The sequence below is a fragment of the Ailuropoda melanoleuca genome, chromosome 5 (assembly GCF_002007445.2).
Source record: "Ailuropoda melanoleuca isolate Jingjing chromosome 5, ASM200744v2, whole genome shotgun sequence".
Classification (NCBI taxonomy): Eukaryota; Metazoa; Chordata; class Mammalia; order Carnivora; family Ursidae; genus Ailuropoda; species Ailuropoda melanoleuca.
Genome location: NC_048222.1, coordinates 88855092 through 88874786, shown reverse-complemented (window position 1 = coordinate 88874786; position 19695 = coordinate 88855092). Strand labels below are relative to the sequence as shown.

At 38.4% G+C, this 19695-nt stretch overlaps 1 protein-coding gene across 3 annotated transcripts in view; it reads right to left on the bottom strand.

Moving 5' to 3' along the window:
* CBR4 (carbonyl reductase 4) overlaps positions 1-19695 on the bottom strand; it is a 133928-nt gene that overhangs the window by 90723 nt on the left and 23510 nt on the right. The window contains exon 5 of one of the 3 annotated variants that reach the window (XM_034661397.1): positions 17830-17890. The exons of the other annotated variants lie outside the window; for them this stretch is intronic. Within the exon in view, the coding sequence (XP_034517288.1) occupies positions 17841-17890 (50 nt within the window). The 3' untranslated portion in view covers positions 17830-17840. Of the gene's footprint in view, positions 1-17829; positions 17891-19695 lie in introns of those variants that run through there. 3 annotated transcript variants of the gene reach the window in all.

The following is a 19695-nucleotide window of genomic DNA, read 5'->3' as shown; positions in this document are numbered from 1 at the left end:
TCAAATCTTTTGGCCATTTGTTATTTGGATATCATTTTTTATTTATAACAGCTTATTACATATTTTGAATACAAGTTCTTTTTCATATATATGTATTGCAAATAGTTTCTCCTAGTCTCTGACCTGCCTTTCATTTTCCTAATAGTATCTTCCAAGGAGCAAAAATTCTTTATTTTGATAAAACCCAATTTACCATTTTTTTCTGTATGATTTTTGCCTTTTGTGTCCTAAGTAATCTTTGCCTACCTCAAAGTCACAAAGTTTTATTTCTGTATTTTATTCTAGAAGTTTTATAATTTTAATTTTCATATTTACATCTTATGCATTTCAAATTAACTTTTATGTATGGTGTAAAGTCAGGGTCAAGGTTCATTTTTCTATATGACTGACTATACAGTTGTTACAACACTATTTTTTGGAAGACTTTCTTCATTCAATAGCCTAGGCAGTTATCAAAAATCAACTGATCTTTCTTGAGTGGATCCATTCCTGGGTTCTCTCTTCAGTTCCACTGATCTATATTATATGTCCATCCTTTCAGTAATACCACACTGCGTGATTACTGATGCATTACAATTAGTCTTGAAATCAGGTAGTAGTTTCTCCAAATTTGCTCAACTTATATAATACTGCTTTGACTAATCTAGGTTGTTTACATTTCCCTATAAATTTTTAAATCAGCTTATATGTTTGTAAAAGAACCTGTTGGAATTTTTATTGAATTCCAATAGGTCAATTTAAGAAGACCAACATCTTACCTATACTGTCTTTTAATCTAAGAACACAGTAAATTTCTCCATTTACATCTTTATTTTCTCTAAGCAATCAATATTTCGTAGTTTTAAATGTAGAGATCCATACTTTGTTAAATTTATTTTTTTAAAGATTTTATTTATTTATTTGAGAGAGAGAGAGAGCACAAGCAGGGGGAGCAAGAGAGGTAGAGAGAGAAGCTGGCTCTCCACTGAGCAGGGAACCAGATGAAGGGTTTGATCCCAGGATCCTGGGATCATGACCTGAGCAGAAGGCAGATGCTTAACAGAATGAGCCACCTAGGCGTCCCTGTTAAATTTATTTTTAAATATTTGAATACTTTGATACTACTGTAAATGGAATTTTTCCCCCATTTTCCTATTGCTTGCTATAATACCAGAACTTTTCTTTTCTTTTTTGTACAATGTATTTGGTCAAATAAGGGATTTCTACAATGGAATCATTATTTCAGGAACACATTACAATATTTATAAGAAAGTTGAATCACTTTTGGTTTTGTTTTTAATGCAGTAATCATTTCTCCAATGTCTACTATTCTGCCAAATACCTAAACAAGAACATGCTTAATCAAGCAGCCTGATCAAACAAGCATGGATATTTCTGTGGCAATGACATCTGAACCATCACAGCACAATATTCTGACCACGAACACTGTTCAATTCATTCCCCTTGCTTGTGTTCCATGATTAGCCAACTGTATGATTAGAATTTAGGCTACTGTGGAAAACAAGCATCTGAGAGGATTTAAGCATATATATGTTCTCTCAAACACTTTCCTTTAACCTCAACTTCATTGTGGCACTGTTCAACAGGTTTTTAATTCTTTTCATTCACGGTTTTTAAAGCAAGTGATGTGAAAATCTTATTTCACTCTCCAGAAAAACCCTCATTGATATTAATAGTTGTGAAGTTTTTGTTAATCTTCAATGACCTTTTCTTCCAGGAAATCAGTAACCTTAAATATTGAAGATTTCCAATACTCACCTAATCTAATCATCATCCATACAATTCAATTTTGTCAAAATCAATCTGTCATCATGCCAGACATAGGACAAAACAATGTGAAAAAATGAAGACGACCCTCAGTCTAGACATACAACCCAATGGAGACAAGTAAAGACTAAATTCATACAATAACAAGGTATTTTTCTCCCTATAAGCCAGAGGAGCCTCTTTTTTTAATCAACTTTTTGTTGTAAGCAGTGCTAAAAATGTCACAGTTCTTAATACTCTTCATATCAAAGCAATCCAGCCATTATAGCAACCACACAGAGACCATCTATCAGCTGTAACTTCCCAACTCAGGTATAGACATTAATATAAGAAATAATCCTAATGGGGGAAGAGTGGGGACAAGGAAAACTTCTTGCAGGATAGAGAGAGTAGCCTTGAATACTAAGATTTTAATAAGCAGGAAAAACTGTCAAGAGATGACAAGAAACTGTCAAGGGGCTCCAAGGCTGAGGCAACATATTGATTTAGTAAGTCAACAAATATTTACTGTGGATCTGGGTTGATCACTGTGTTAAATACTACAGCTACAGTGAGCTAGACACTTATGTTTCTATTTCACTGGTTAGAATTTAGTCACATGGCCACACCTAGCTGCAAGGCAGTTTGGGAAGTGTGGTTTTTTGTAGAAGGCCATCTGTCAAACTAAAAATAAAGGGTTCTATTACTATGAAAGAAGGGGATAATGGACTTTGGAGAACAACCAACAATCTCTGCTAGGATAATAGATCATCCAAGACAGAAATAAGCCAAAAGAAATTTCCAGGATAGTGGTAAGGGAGAGTCCTAGTTTGAAAATTGTGCAGCACACCAAAAAGCATTCAGTCCAGATTGGAGCAGGTGGATATGGGATAAGGTGGGAAGGCACCAGGAAGGTACCTCAAACAAACAACTAAAGATCCTGCTTTAGAGAGGAGTTACAGAGATCTGTTATAAAAAGTTCAGGGCATAGAATCTTGATGGATATATCTCAAACTAAACAAATATAAAACAAAGCAATTATTAACTCCAGAAAATCTCCAAAAATGAGAATGGGAAAAAACAATCATAGACTACTCCATGCCTCAACTTTGTAGCAGATAATCTTCAAACATGGCCCTCAATACTATCTAACAATTATACTACCTTCCTCTAAACACCTCACTCTCTCGCTCTCCATGACAAATTCAAACCTCCTCTACTCTCCTTAAACCCCAGTGCCCCTCTTGAAGGTGACTGTAGAGAGTGCCTCGCATTCTCTGCAGAGAAAATAAAATCACCATTTGAGGTTGATAGTCATGAATTTCGCATAAAGCCAATTTTCCCTTTTAGATGACTTCTAACACACCCTTTAGCTCTTCCGCTATTAGCACAGAGAAAGCCAAGAGCTGTTCATGTAAATTTATGATTTGCCAGGCATATGTAATAAAAATACAAAGGGGCAAGGGAATGTAGGGCATTATCAAAGAGTGTTATTAGCAAACATGATGTTATTAATATAGTGGATCATGATGTTTTGCTGAATTTCCAGACAATCAAGGTCCCTTTGGACTACCCTGTAACAGAGGGAAATGGAGTCAATATAGACAGACCTAGGGCATGACCATGAATGTGTACTTTTGTCCATTCTAAGTGTGTGTGAACTGCTTCTGATCCCCCTTCCCGATAGTTAAAGAAGGCATTCTCTCCATTATCAATAGCTGCATATGAAGTGCCACAGACCATGTTGCTCTACTCTAGTAAAGACATCTTACCTGACACAGCAACTGTGGTCAGGAAATTGCTTGGTTAAATGTGTAACAGTTCACCATCACCTACCATCAGTCCTTTGCAGGGAAAATCTCAATTAAATGGGAGTATGACAGGAATCACCACGCTCAACCATTAGGTCTTCAAGACTAACAATAATCTCTACCATTCAACCAGGATATGTTATTGCTTCTGATTTACTTTTTTGTGCAACAGTCCCAGTACTTTCCACCTGACCTTTCCCACTACAAGGGCTCTTATTCCATAGGTTAAATATGATGGTACTGCCAATTACTAAATATATCCACTTTGATTACACATTCAGGAACAGGGAAAATGACCACACAGTGAGTCTAGAGATACAGTGAACCCAGCTGGGAGACAGACTTGAGCCAGGGCTCCATTTATCACCTGGCCTCCATATGCCCCCATATTCACATGAGAATCATTATGGGGTCTCATATCCCCTGGTAGCAATATTAGCTTGACCCAGTTCCCAATAATTCCTTAAAGATCAAGATAGATCTCTCTCTCCAGTGGACTGTTAAAATGTCCACACTACCCAAAGTAATCTACAAATTCAATGCAATCCTTATTAAAATTCCAATGGCATTTTTCCCAGAAACAGAACAATCTTAAAATTAGTACAGAACCATAAAAGACCCCAAATAGCTAAAGCAATCTTAAAAAAGAACAAACCTAGAGGCATCGTGCTCCCTGACTACAAAGGTATAGTGATCCAAACAATATGATATCAGCGCAAAAACAGACACAAAGTTCCATGGAACATTATCAAGAACCCAGAATAAAAACACAAATATGGTCAATCAATTTACAACGAAGGAGCCAATAAATACAACGGGGAAAGGACAGTATCTTTAATAAATCGTGTTGAGAATCAGATAGCTATACGCAAAAAAATGAAACTGGATCACTACCTTACACCATACACAAAAAATAACTCCGGATTACAGACCTGAATGTAAGACCTGATACCATACTACTACTAGAAAAAAAAAAACACAGTGGTAAGCTCCGTGACATTTGTCTTTGATGATTTTTTGGATCTGACACCAAAATCAAAGGCAATAAAAGCGAAACTAAATAAGTAGGACTACATCAAACTAAAGTTTCTGCACAGCAAAGGAAGCCATCAACAAAATAAGGCAACCTATCAAATAGAAGGAAATATTTGCAAATCACGTATCTGATAATGGATTAATATAAAAAACTTATATTAAAGAAACCCATGCAATTCAATAGTCAGAAAAACCAAACAATCTGATTAAAAAATGGGCAGAGGACCTGAACACTTTTCCAAAAAAGACATACAGATGATCAACATGTACATGAAAACGTGCTCAATAAGACCAATCATGAGGGAAACGCAAATCAAAACTAAAGGAGATACCACCTCATACCTGTCCAAATGGCTATTATCCAAAAAAAAAAAAAGAAAAAGAAAAAGAAATGACAAGGGGTGGTGAAGATATTGAGAAAAGGAAACCCTGTGCACTGCTGGTGGGAATATAAATTGGTGCAGCTACTATAGTAGACAGGATGAGGTTCTTCAAAAAATTTAAAATAGCACTACAACATGATTCAGCAATTCCATCTCTGGGTATTTATCTGAACAAAATGGAAACACTAACTCCCAAGTGGACATAAGCCTAGGGAACATAAATTCCCAGGCACTTTTAACTTTTTGTGCAGGCAGGCAAAGAATGTTCTGGCAGTGTTAGGACAGCCTGTCAATAAAGAGAAAAAGGTGGTGGCTACTGGGAATGAAAGCATACCAGGACCAATACGCACAAATATAGTAAAGGGTTCCAAAGTGATATGGATGGAGATCTGACAGCTTCTGCTACATATGTGTACATGTGCAAGAGTTCCTCTTGGATCAACAACAGGGTTATAAGATGTGTGTGTGTTCAACTTTACTAGTAATGTCTACCTAGTTCCCAAACTGTGTACCAATTAATACTCATTTCAGCATGTCATATTTAAGAGAGCCTGTTGACTTCTAGCCTTTACAACCTTGCAACTGAAACTGTGGTCCACAGAGCATCAGCCTAGGCATCGCTTAGAACTTTGTTAGAAAGCCAGTATATCTCACACCCCACTCCACAGCTGCTAAATCAGAATATACATTTTTTCAAAGATCTTTAAGTGATTCAGATTAAAGTCTGAGAAGTCCTGCTTTCTATCACTTAGTACTATCTGACTCATTAATTTTTGCCACTCAACTGTCAAATGAAATCTCACTGTGGCCTTGATTTGTATAGCCTTAATTAGTTTGAACATATGTTCAACATCCGTTAACTATGTGTTTCCTCTTTCATAAAATGCCTGTTTTGTACCTTTTGCGCCTTTTCCTACTGAGTTATTCTTATTGATTTATTATTCATTTTATATTCTGGATACTGACTGTTTTGGAATTGATCTCTGCATTTAATGTGAAGACCCAATTTCCATTTCCTTCCCCACTTGCTTTTGGATTCTGTGTCCATCAATCCACAAAAAGAATTCCAAGTAACCAATCATTTCCATATAACTAATTCATCTTTTTGCCGCTCATTTAACATGTTCAGCATACTGATACTCAGGACTCCCTCCTTCAAGAATATTTTCTTTCAGTGGCTTCAGTGGCTTTCTACAGTCCTCTCTTCATTTACCACCTACCCCTCTGACTAGTCCTTCTCAATGCTCTCTTGCAGGCTTATCTATCTCTAACCAGTGAGGAAATGCTTAATGTTCCTCAAGTCTCCACCCTACGTTCACACTTCAGTGCCTGGCACAGAGTAAGGACTATCCAAGTATCTGGAAATATCATCACCATAGTCTCACACTAAAATCTCTATGTGGGCAATCTCTTCCATTCCTTAATGCTTAAGACTTTAATTACCATTTATACAGAGATGATTTACAGCACATCTCTTGTCCACATTTCCCCCTGGAGTTCCTGATTTATGCATATTTGATGTCTCCTCTTAGGTATCTCCAACACACCTCAATTCCCCATGTTTAAAATTAAACTCATGATCGCTCCCTCCACAAAACTCGGTCTTACTCAATATTTTCTGCAAACACAACCACTCATCCAGGTTTATAAATCAGAAATGCATCTGTTTCCTATATTCAATCCATTGCCAAGTAGGGCTGACGTTATTTTCTAAATTTCAACTCTGACCACTTACCTCCATTTTGATTCCCACTACCCCTAGATTCAACCTTCTATTATTTCTCACTTGGACTACCTCAAATGTAGGTCTTCCTGCACTATTTTCTTTTTCTTTTCTCCACACTAAAGCCAGCATGATCTTTTCAAAATGCATCACATTTCCCTCCTACTTAAAATCCTTCAATGGCTCTTAAGATAAAGTGCAAAACATTTAACGTGGGCTCGAAGATCTGTACAGACTAGATTTACAGCCTCTTCTCACACCACCCCTTCCCCTTTGCTCTGCATTGCAGGCGTTATGGCCTTTCAATCCCTGATTCACCAATGCTACCTCTCACCAAAAAGATTTTTACACATCCTGTTCTTTCTGAATGGAAGGCTTAATTTTAGTTCAACCATCCCTGCCTTAGAGAAGCCATTCCTGAACTTCCAGAATAGGTCAAATTCCCCAGTAAGATTAATAGTAATAAGAGCTGCTCATTCTTGCAGTGCTCATCTCAGTTACAATTTTACAGGTGTGTGATTGTTTAAGGTGTGCTTGCCCCCCACCCCAACCCAAGTAGTCTACGAGCTCCAGGAAACCAGGACTCATTTCTTTTTAATCACTATTGTACCTCCCATGACTAGTAGGATCTGGTACATAGTAGGAATGAATAAATACTTAATGAAGTCATGAACACTCTGAATCACTGAAAACTTTTCTTTCTAAAGTATCTCCACATTTTCTTCACTCTGTTTTACACATAGCAAAATTTCCAAAAATGGGGTTCCTTACAGATGTTTAAAATTTGGGGAGGGAGCTGATTCTGGTCCAAGATGGCAATGTAGGAAGACCCTGAACTCACCTCCTCCACAGGCACAACAAATTTATACCTATATACAGAGCAATTCCTCCTGAAGAACGGAGGACTGACTGAACAGCTTCTGCATAACAAACGATAGAGACCACATAGAGAATGGCAAGAAGAGACACAGTAATAAAGTAATCACCCCCCTCCAACACTGCAAACTCTAGCTGGGGGTGGGGGGGTAGGGGGAACAGTACTAAGAATCTGTGAACAGACTCATCTGTCCTGGGGCACAGAAAAAAAGCCACAGTTTAAAAGGGCAAGCAGAATACAAAGGAACTAGCCCTCGAATCCTGCCAAATGGTGGGGAAGCTATTGGAACTCTCTCTGGGCTGGAGGGGCTGGCAGATGCCCCAGTTTACATCTGCCCCCCACCTGATAGCACAGACTGGAGCAAGGTCCAGATGTCATAGCTGGCCTGCTGCCTCAGCAAGCCCTAGGCACAAAGCCCATACCAGCCTAAGATAACCTGGGGCACAGGGGGAAAAAACAACTGTGGTTTTAAAGGGGACTAGAATATGAAAGAACTTTCCTGGAACCTGCCAAGTGGCATGGTAACTGCTGCAACTCTCTCCAGGTCAGAAGGCCTGGCAAACACTACTGTTTACTTTCCCCTCCACCTCGATACTATGGACTGAACAAGAGTCCATGCGCCCTAGCCAGCCTACCGCCTCAGCAGGCCCTGGGTCCCTAGCCCACCCCAGCCCAAGCCAACCCACTAAGGCGGCCTCAGCACCATCCACATAAGGACACTACTGGCCAGCACACACCACAGCTCCAGACATCTCACCAAGAAGACACAGGCCAAAGCGCCCTGAACACTCCAGGCCCACACCACTTCGGCTCCAGACAAATTGCACAGGCAACTCTGGCACACGGCACTACCGGACATCCCAGCTCATATCTGCATTGGCTCTAACTGTCCCAGGGGCATCTTGGCCCAAGACCACTTCGGCTACAGCTGTCCTACCAGGGCACCCCCATGCAGAGTACCTCAGGACCTTACCCATCCATACCCTACCTCGCATCCAGCCACCCTGCCAGAGCATCCCCTATGCAGAGTACCCCAGAACTCCACAACCCATGCCCAATTCAGCTCCAGCCACCCCACCAGGGTGCCTCATAAACCAAGTGCCCTGGGGCCAACGTGCACCTTGCCTTGGCTCCAGCCACCTTGCCTGGATGCCCCTGCACTGAGCACTCCAGGACACCCACTTCAGCTTCAGCTATCCTAGCACAGTGCCTTCTGTGGAGAGGGCCCCAGGACTCCTCAGCTTGTGCTAACTTTAGCTTCAGCTGTCCTGCCAGTGCAACCTCCACATGGATAACCTCAGAATCCCCGGGTTTGTACCCACTTCAGCATCAGCTGTCCTGCTAGAGCATCCTCTGCACAGAGAGCCCTGGGACCAGGCTGGCCCATACCAACTTCAGTGCCAGCCATCTCACCAGGGCAGACCCAGCCCACGCCAGTCACAGCTCCAGCCAACCAACCTAAGTCACCAGGCACACACAGTCTACCCAAAGGATGATATACACAAGACCATTCCTTCAACCTTAGGAGAAGTAGCTATTCTGCCTAATTTGGAAACAAACATATAAAGTCAAGCAATACAAGGAGACAGAGGAATATGTTCCAAATGACAGCACAAGACAAAAACATCAAAAAAAAAAAAAAACAACCTAAACAAAAGAGTTAAGAAATATGCCTAATAAAAAGTTTAAAGAAATGATCATAAAGATCCTCACCAGACTAGACAGAAAAGTGGATGAACTCACTTATAACATCAACAAAGACACAGAAAATGTTTTTTTAAATCAGAGTCAAAGAATATAACTAAATGAAAAATACACCAGAGGGAATCAACACTAGATCAGAATATGCAGAAGAACAGATCAGCTCTCTGGAAGACTGGGTAATGTAAAGCACCCAAACTAAACAGGAAAAAAAAAAAAGAAAAAAGAAAAAACAAAACAAAACAAAACAAGATAAGGGACCTCTTGGACAATATCAAGCAAACAAAAACATTCACATCATAGGGATCCCAGAATAAGGAGAGAGAGACAAAAGGGAAGAAAAACTATTTGAAGAAATAATAGCTGAAAACTTCCCTAACCTGGGAAAGGAAACACATATTCAGATTCAGGAAGCACTGAGTTCCAAACAAGCTGAACCCAAGGAGGGCCACACCATGACACATAATAATTAAAATATCAAAGATTTAAGAGAGAATTTTAAAAGCAGCAAGACAGCAGCACATAGTTATGAACAGTGGAAAACAAATAAGGCTTTCAGCTGATTTTTCAGCAAAAACTCTGCAGGCCAGAAGAGAGTGGCATGATATACATAAAGTGATGAAAGGAAAAAACCTACAACCAAGAATACTCTACCCGGCAAGGTTATCATTCAGAATTGAAGGAGAGATAAAGGGTTTCCCAGACAAACAGAAGTTAAAGGAATTCATCACCACTAACCCAGTCTTAAAAGAAATGTTAAAGGCACTTCTTCAAGTGAAAAAGAGAATGCCATAATTAGAAGTAAGAAAATTGTGACTAAAAACATGTAAAATATGATAAAATATACATACAACATAGAGGGGGCATAAAAAATTTCTTTTAGAATGTGTTTGAACTTAAGTGACCATCAACTTAATATAGACCACTATATATTTAGGATGTTACATATAAACCTCATGGTAACCACACACTCAAAACCTATAATAGATATACAAAAAATAAAGATAAAAGAAAGCATAACACTAAAGAAAATCATCAATCACAAAGAAAGAGGGAAAGAAAAGAATGAACAGAGAAGAACTACAAAAATAAGAAAACAATTAACAAAACTACAGTAAGTACATACCTATCAATAATTACTTTAAATGTAAATTGTCTAAATACTCCAATCAAAAGACATAGAATGGCAGAATAGTTTAAAAAAAAAAAAAAGACCCACATATATGCTGTCTACAAGAGACTCAGGCCAGGTCTAAAGATACATACAGATTGAAAGTGAGAGAAGGAAAAGATACTGCATGCAAAAGGAAGCAAAAAAACAAAACAAAACAAAACAAACAAAAAAAAACCCCAGGGTAGCAGTATCAGACAAAATAAAATTTAAAACAAAGACTGTAACAAGAGACAAAAAATGTCCTTAAAATGATAAAGGAATCAGTCCAACAAGAGAATATTACAATTGCAAATATCTATGAAACCAACATTAGAGCACCTAAACACAAACCAAATATTAACAGACATAAAGAGAAAAACTGGAAGAAATACAGTAACAGAGGACTTTAATATCCCATTTACATAAATGGATAAAGCATCCAGGCAAAAAATCAATAGAGAAAGAGTGCCTTTGAACAACACATTAGACCAAATGAACTTAACATCATATAGCCAACCTTCAATCCAAAAACAACAGAAAACACATTCTCTTCAAATGCGCATGGAACATTCTCCAGAATAGATCATATGCTAAATAACAAAACAAGTCTTAATAAATTTAAGAAGACTGAAGTCATATCATGCATCTTTTCCAACCACAATGGTATGAAACAAGAAATCACAAGAAAAAAATGGAAAACACTAACATGTAGAAGCTAAATAACATACTATGAAACAATGAATGAGTCAGACAACAAATCAAAGAGGAGATAAAAAAATACGTGGAGACAAATTAAAATAGAAACACTATGGTCCAAAATCTTTGGGACACAGCAAAAGCAGTTCTCACAGGCAATTTACAGTGATATAGGCCTACCTCAAGAAACAAGAAAAAATCTTAAACAATCTAACCTTACACCAAACGAACTAGAAAAAGAGAAACAAAGCTCAAATTTAGTAGAAGGAAAGAAATAATAAAGACCAGAGAAGAAATAAATGAAATAGAGACCAAAAAAACAAACAAAAAACCCACCGACAACAACATAAAAGATAAAAGAAACCAGGAGCTGCTTCTTTGAAAAGATAAAGAAAATTGATAAAACTTAAGCCAATGAAGGAAAAAAAGAGAGAGAACCTGAATAAATATAATCAAAAAGGAAAGAAAAGAAATAACTACCAACACCACAGAAAATACAGGGATTTTAAGAGACTACTACAAAAAATTACATGCCAACAAATTGGATAATGGAGAAGAAATGGATAAATTCCTAGAATATTCTAAAACTATATCAGGAAGAGTGAGAAAATGTGAACATTCAAATTACTAGAAACAAAAAAGAATCAGTAAGCAAAAAACTCCCAAAAAACAAGAGTCCATGGCCAGATGGATTCACAGGTTACTTTTATCAAACAATTAAAAAAAAGTTGGGGGGCCTGGGTGGCTGAGTCAGTTAAGTGATCAACTCTTGATTTCAGCTCAGGTCATGATCTTAGTGTCCTGAGACTGAGCCCCACGTTGGGCTCCATGCTCAGCGGGGAGTCTGCTTAAGGATTCTCTCCCTCCCTCTGCCCCTCCCTCTGCTTGTGCTCTTGCTCTCTCTAAAATAAATAAACAAAATAAACCTCTAAAAGAAAACAGAGTTAATACCTTTCTCTAACTATTCTAAAAAGCAGAAAAGGAAGTTTCCAAATATATTCTATGAGGCCAGCATTACCCTGATGCCAAAACCAGACAAGAACACTGCAAAAAAAGAAAACTACAAGCCAATATCCCTGATGAACATACATGCAAAAATCCTCAAAAAATATTAGCAAATTGCATTCAACAATACATTAAAAGGATCGTTCACCATGATCAAGTGGGACATATTCCAGGGATACGAGGCTGTTTCAATATTTACATATCAATTAATGTGATATGCCACATTAACAAATGAAGGATAAAAATCATATGACCATCTCAAGTAGCTCCATAGAGTGGAAGACGGTGGCTGAGTATGAGGACCCTAAGCCCACCATGTCCCATGAATACAACAAGATGACTATCAAAATCATCCAAAATACTCCAGAAACTGATCTGAAGACCAGTAGAACAAACTCCACAACTAAAGGTAGAAAAGAGGCCACACTGAAGAAGCTAGGAATGCGGAGATGCCTACTGGGAAAGAAACAGATAGAGGCCACAGAGGTGGGAAGGGAATCACAGCCATGGAGCAGGGCAAGAGACAGACTAACACATAGGGGAGTGCAAAGGGAAGACAAATCCCCATAGCAATTGGCTTAGAAAGAGAAAAGGCCAAAATTTCCTGAGTTCTTGCAACTAGCAGGGTTTAAAGCCAGGAGTTGTAAAGGTCACCATGCTTCAGAGAGCTTGCAAGGCACTGGGGCTGCTCTTGGAGAAAAGGCAGGGCAAACAGCCTGTGAATGTAAAGCATTAAAATAGTAATCTGAAGAGTGCCTGGGGCACACAATGAAGAGGTTACTTGCTCATGAGAAGTTTATCCCACAGAGGCAGCATTCACAGAGACCCCTCTGGGAGTAAAGGAACTGGCAGGCACCATTTCCCTTCCCCACCCCTAAGCATAAACACACAGCAACCTGCAGGAACCAGCGCACCACAAAACTTGCTACCTAATTTGCTTACACCAAACCCCACACCCCATACTCTGGTGGAACTACCCATCCCAGTCTCACTTGCCTCAGTCCCAATGCAGCAGGCCCTCACTCCCAAAAGACAGGCCCAAACCACTGCCCACATCCTGTCTCCCAACCTGGGAGTTTTGCAAGGCCTTGGACCTGGTGGAGATGGTGACAGGTCTTATTCCACAAACAGACCAGAAGACATCTAGTCAAAACACACCACATTCAGGCCAGGGATCAAACACTGCCCACAGGAGGCAAAGAGAACCTCTGCAGATAACTGGCCTGAAGGATAAAATGGTGACAACACAACAGCAAAGCATATGCAACACATACTGGAGACACTCCCAGAAATGCCAGGTCCTGGGGAACAGGGGACATTACACAGCAGGGCACTACAGGATGTCTTCTTTATAAAGCATTACACTCAAGAACAGGAGACATCACTGACTTTCCTAACAGGCACAGAGACTTACACAAAATGAGAGGACAGAGGAATTTCTCCCAAATGAAAAAAAGGACAAGGCCACAGCCAGATATACAAGCAAAACAGTTATAAATAACATGCCTGATGGAGAATTTAAAGCAGTAATCATAGGATATTCACTGGACCTGAGAAGAGTGGAGAACATCATTGAGACCATTAACACAGAGATAAGGGGCTCAATAAACAAAATGAGAAACACACTTGATGGAATGAACAGCAGGCTGAAAGAAGCAAAGGAATGAATTAATGACCTAGAAGACAGAGCAATGTAAAATAAGGTGAGCAAAAGAAAGAAAAAGAATTACGCAAAACAAGAACAGATTTTGGGAACTCAGTGACTCCGTGAAACATAATAACACTAGTATTATAGGAGCCTCAGAAAAAGATGAGAAAAGGGGGCAGAGAATTTATTTGAAGAAATAATAGCTGAAAACTTGCCTAATCTGGAGAAGGAAACAGATATCCAGATCAGGAGGCACAGAAAACCCCCAACAAAATCAATAAAAGCAGATCCACATCAAGACATATTGTCATTAAAATGGCAAAATATAGTGATATAGGAAAAATATTAAAAGGATCAAGAGGAAAGAAAACAGCTACACACAAAGGAAACCCCAATAGGTTATCAGGGTATTTTTCAGCAGAAACTTTCCAAGCCAGAAAAGAGTGGCATGATATATTCAAAGCACTGAATGGGAAAAACCTGCAAATAAGAATACTCTATCCAGCAAGGCTAACATTCAGAATAGAAGGAGAGAGAAAGAGTTTCCCAGACAAACAAAAACTAAAGGAATTCATGACCACTAAACCATCCCTGCAAGAAATATTAAAGGGGACTCTTTCAGTGGAAATGAAAGACCAAAAATCGCAATATGAAGGTAGGAAACACAAAAGCAGTAAAAATGAATATTTTGTAAAACATCAATCAAGAAACTCACAAAATATAAGTATGTAAAATATGACACCATATACCTAAAATGTGGGGAGGAGATGAGTAAAGAATGGATTCAAACTTAAATGACCATCAACTCAATATAGACTGTGATATGCAGACAATGTTATATACAAAACCAATGGTAACCACAAAACAAAACCATTAATAAATATGCAAAGGATCCAAATATGTCACTAAAGAAAACCAGCACACCATGAAAGACAGAAAGGCAAGAAAGCATCAGAGAAGATCTTTAGAAATAACCACAAAGCAAGTAATAAAATGACAATAAATATATACTATTATGAATGTAAATGGACTAAACGTTCCAATCAAAGACATGGGCTGACAGAATGATGAAAAAAAGACCAAGACCCATCTATATGCTGCCTACAAAAGACTCATTTCAGACCTAAAGACACTTGCAGATTAAAAGTGAGGGGATGGAGAAACATCTATCATGCAAATGGAATGTCGAAAGATAAAGTAGGAATACGTATATGAGACAAAACGAACATTAAAACAAAGACTGTAACAAGAGACAAAGGACACTATATAATAATAAAGGGGACAATCTAACAATTAGATATAACAACTGTAAATATTTGTGCCCCCAATGTAGGAGCATCCAAATAAATAAAACAGTTAATAACAAACATAAAGGAACAAATGGACAATAATAAAATAGTAGGGGATTTTAATACCCCACTTACATTGATGGACAGATCATCTAAACAGAAAATCAATAAGGAAAAAATGGCTTTGAAGAACACACTGGAACATATGGATTTAACAGACATATACAGAACATTCCATCCTAAAACAGCAGAAAACACATTCTTTTTCAAGTGCACATGGAACATTTTTCAGAACAGATCACATGTTAGGCCATAAAACAAGCCTCAACAAATTCAAGAAGACTGAAGTCATATCATGCATTTTTTCTGACCACAATGCAATGTAACTAGAAGCCGACCACAAGAAAAAATCTGGAAAGAACAAAAATACATGGAGGTTAAGTAACATGCTACTAAACCATCGTTTAAGCAGGAAATAAAACATATTTAAAAAGTACATGGAAACAAATAAAAATGAAAACACAAAGGCGGGGACGCCTGGGTGGCTCAGTGGGTTAAGCATCTGCCTTCGGCTCAGGTCATGATCCCAGGGTCTTGGGATCAAGTCCCATATCGGGTTCCTTGCTCAGCAGGGAGCTTCTCCCTCTGCCTCTGACTGCCGCTCCCCCTGCTTGTGCTCTCTCACACTCTCTCTCTCTGACAAATAAACAAACACACAAATAAAAAAATTCTTTAGAAAATACAAAGGTTAAAAACTTTTGGGATGCAGCAGAAGCGATCCTAAGAGGAAAGTCTACAGCAATACAGGCCTACCTCAAAAAGCAAGAAAAATCTTGAACAACCTAACCTTCCACCTAAAGGAGCTAGGGAAAAAACAAATGTAAACCAGCAGAAGGAAGAAAATAGTTAAGATTAGAGAAGAAATAAATGACACAGAAACTAAAAAAAGAAACACAGGTCAATGAAACCAGGAGTTGGTTCGGTGGAGAAAAATAAAAAAAAAAAACCAATAAAACTGATAAACTTATAGCCAGAGTCATCAAGAAAAAAACAGAAAAGACCCAAATAAATAAAATCACAAATGAGGGTAAATAACACCACAGGATTACAATTATAAGAAATATTATGAAAAATTATATGCCTAAAAGAAATGGATAAATTCCTAGAAATATAACCCACCAAAACTGAAACAGGAAGAAATTGAAAATTTGAACAGACTGAAAAACAGAAAAAAAAACTGAGTCAATAATCAAAAAACTCCCAATAAACAAAAGTCCAAAAGCAGACAGCTTCAAAGGCAAATTCTACCAAAAATTTAAAGAAGAATTAATACCTATTCCATTCTTCTCAAACTATTTCAAAAAATAGAAAAGGAAGGAAAATTTCCAAATTCATTTAAGAGGCCAGCATTACCCTGATACCAAAACAAGATAAAGACACCACAAAAAGGGGCGCCTGGGTAGCGCAGTCGTTAAGCGGATGCCTTCGACTCAGGGCGTGATCCCAGCATTCCGGGATCGAGTCCCACAGCGGGCTCCTCCGCTAGGAGACTGCTTCGTCCTCTCCCACTCACCTGCTGTGTTCCCTCTCTCGCTGGCTGTCTCTCAGTCACATAAATAAATAAAATCTTTTAAAAAAAAAAAAAAAAGACACCACAAAAAAAAAAGAGAATTAAAGGCCAATATCTCTGATGAACATAGACATAAAAATCCTCAATGAAATACTAGCAAACCAAATCCAACAATACGTTAAAAAAAATTATTTACCATGATCAAGTAGGATTTATTCCTGAGTTTCAAGGGTGGTTCAATATCTGCAAATCAATCTGATATATCGCATAAATAAGAGAAAGGATAAGAACCATATGATCATTTCTGTATATGCAGAAAAAGCATTTCACAAAGTACAACATCCATACCCAATAAAAGCCCTCAACAAAGTAGATGTAAAGAGAACATACCTCAACATAATAAAGGCCATATATGAAAAACCCACAAATAATATCATCTTCAATGGGGAAAAACTGAAAACCTTTCCCCTAAGGTCAGGAACAAGACAAAGATGTCGACTCTAACCACTTTTTTAAACTTAAAATCAATTAATAATTAACGTATCATGTATTTTTTTTAAGATTTTATTTATTTATTTGACAGAGAGAAACAGCGAGAGAGGGAACACAAGCAAGGGGAGTATGAGAGGGAGAATCAGGCTTCCCGCTGAGCAGGGAGCCCGATGCAGGGCTCGATCCCAGGACCCTGCGATCATGACCTGAGCCGAAGGCAGCCGAAGGCAAAGGCTTAACGGCTGAGCCACCCAGGGGCCCCTAATTAACATATCATGTATTGTTTGTTTCAGGGGGTACAGGTCTGTGATTCATTAGTCTTATATAATACCCAGTGCTCATTACAACACATACCTTCCCCAATGTCCATCATCCAGTTACCCCAACCCTCCACATCCCCCCACTTCCCTCCCCTCCAGCAACCCTCAGTTTGTTTCCTAAGATTAAGAGTCTCTTATGGTTTCTCACCCTCTCTGGTTTCATCTTGTTTTATTTTTTCCTCTCTCCCCCTATGATCCTCTGACTTGTTTCTTAAATCCCACATATCCATGCAATCATATGATAATTGTCGTTCTCTGATTGACTTATTTTGCCTAGCATAATACCCTCTAGCTAAATCCACATCATTGCAAATGGCAAGATTTCAGTTTTTGATGGCTGCGTAATATTCCATGGTGTGTGTATACCACATCTTCTTTATCCATTCATCTGTCAAAATCTGGGCACTCTCACTACTTTTATCCAACATAGTACTGGAAGTCCTAGTCACAGCAATCAGACAACAAAAAGAAATAAAAGGCATCCAAATTGGTAAGAAAGAAGTAAAATTTTCACTCTTTGCAGACATGATGTTATACATAGAAAACCCCAGAGATTCTACCAAAAAACTGCAAGAACCAATAAATTCAGTAAAGTAGCAGGATACAAAATCAATGCCCAGAAATCAGTTGCATTTCTATACACTAAAAATGAAGCAAAAGAGAGAAATCAAGGCATCGATCCCACTTACAACTGCACTAAAGACCATAAGATAGCTAGGAATAAACCTAACCAAAGAGATAAAGGATCTGTCCTCTGAAAACTATAGAACATTTACGAAAGAAATTGAGGAAGACAAAAAGAAATGGAAAAACGTTCCATGCTTATGGACTGAGGAACAAATATTGATAAAATGGTTATGCTACTTAGACCAATCCACATTCAATGCAATCCCTATTAAAATACCATCAACATTCTTCACAGAGCTGGAACAAATAATCCTAAAATTTGTGTGGAACCAAAAAAGACCTCGAATAGCCAAAGGAATGTTGAAAAAGAAAAACAAAGCTGGAGTCATCACAACTGCAGACGTCAGGCTGTATTACAAAGCTGTAATCATCAAGACAGTATGGTACTGGCACAAAAACAGACACACAGATCAATGGAACAGAACACAGAACCCAGAAATGGATCCTCAACTCTATCATCAACTAATCTTCGACAAAGCAGGAAAGAATAACCAATGGAAAAAAAGACAGTCTCTTCAACAACTGGTGTTGGGAAAATTGGACAGCCACATGCAGAAGAATGAAACTGGACCACGTTCTTACACCATATAAAAATAAACTCAAAATGGATGAAGGACCTAAATGTAAGATAGGAATCCATCAAAATCCTTGAGGAGAACACAGGCAGCAACCTCTGTGACCTTGACTGCAGCAACTCCTTGCTAGACACATCTCCAAAGGCAATGGAAACAAAAGCAGAAATGAACTATTGAGACTTCATCAGGATAAAACGCTTTTGCACAGCAAAGGAAACAGTAGACAAAACCAAAAGACAACCGACAGAATGGGAGAAGATGTTTACAAATGTCTTATCAGATAAAGGGCCAGAATCTGCAATCTATAAAGAACTCATCAAACTCAACACCCAAAAAACAAATAAGCCAATCAAGAAATGGGCAGAAGACATGAACAGACATTTCTCCAAAGAAGACATATAGCTAACAGACACATGAAAAAATGCTCAACATCACCCCACACCAGGTAAATACAAATCAAACCACAAAGAGATACCACCTCACACCGGTCAAAACGGCTAAAATTAACAAGTCAGGAAACAACAGATGTTGGTGCGTATGTGGAGAAAGGGGAATCCTCTTATACTGTTGGTGGGAATGCAAACTGGTGCAGCCACTCTGGAAAACAGTATGGAGGTTCCTCAAAGAGTTGACAATAGAGCTACCCTATGACCCAGCAAATTGCACTACTGGGTATTTATTTAAAGGCTACAAACACAGTGATTCAAGGGGGCACATTCAAGGGGCCAATGTTCATAGCAGCAATGCCCACAAAAGCCAAAATATGGAAAGATCCCAGATGTTCATTGACAGATGAATGGATAAAGAAGATGTGGTAAATATATATACAACGGAATATTAGTCAACCATCAAAAAGAATGAAATCTTGCCATCTGCAATGATGTGGATGGAATTAGACAGTATTATGCTAAACAAAATAATTCAGTCAGAGAAAGACAAATACCATATGATTTCACTCACATGTGGAATTTAAGAAACAAAACA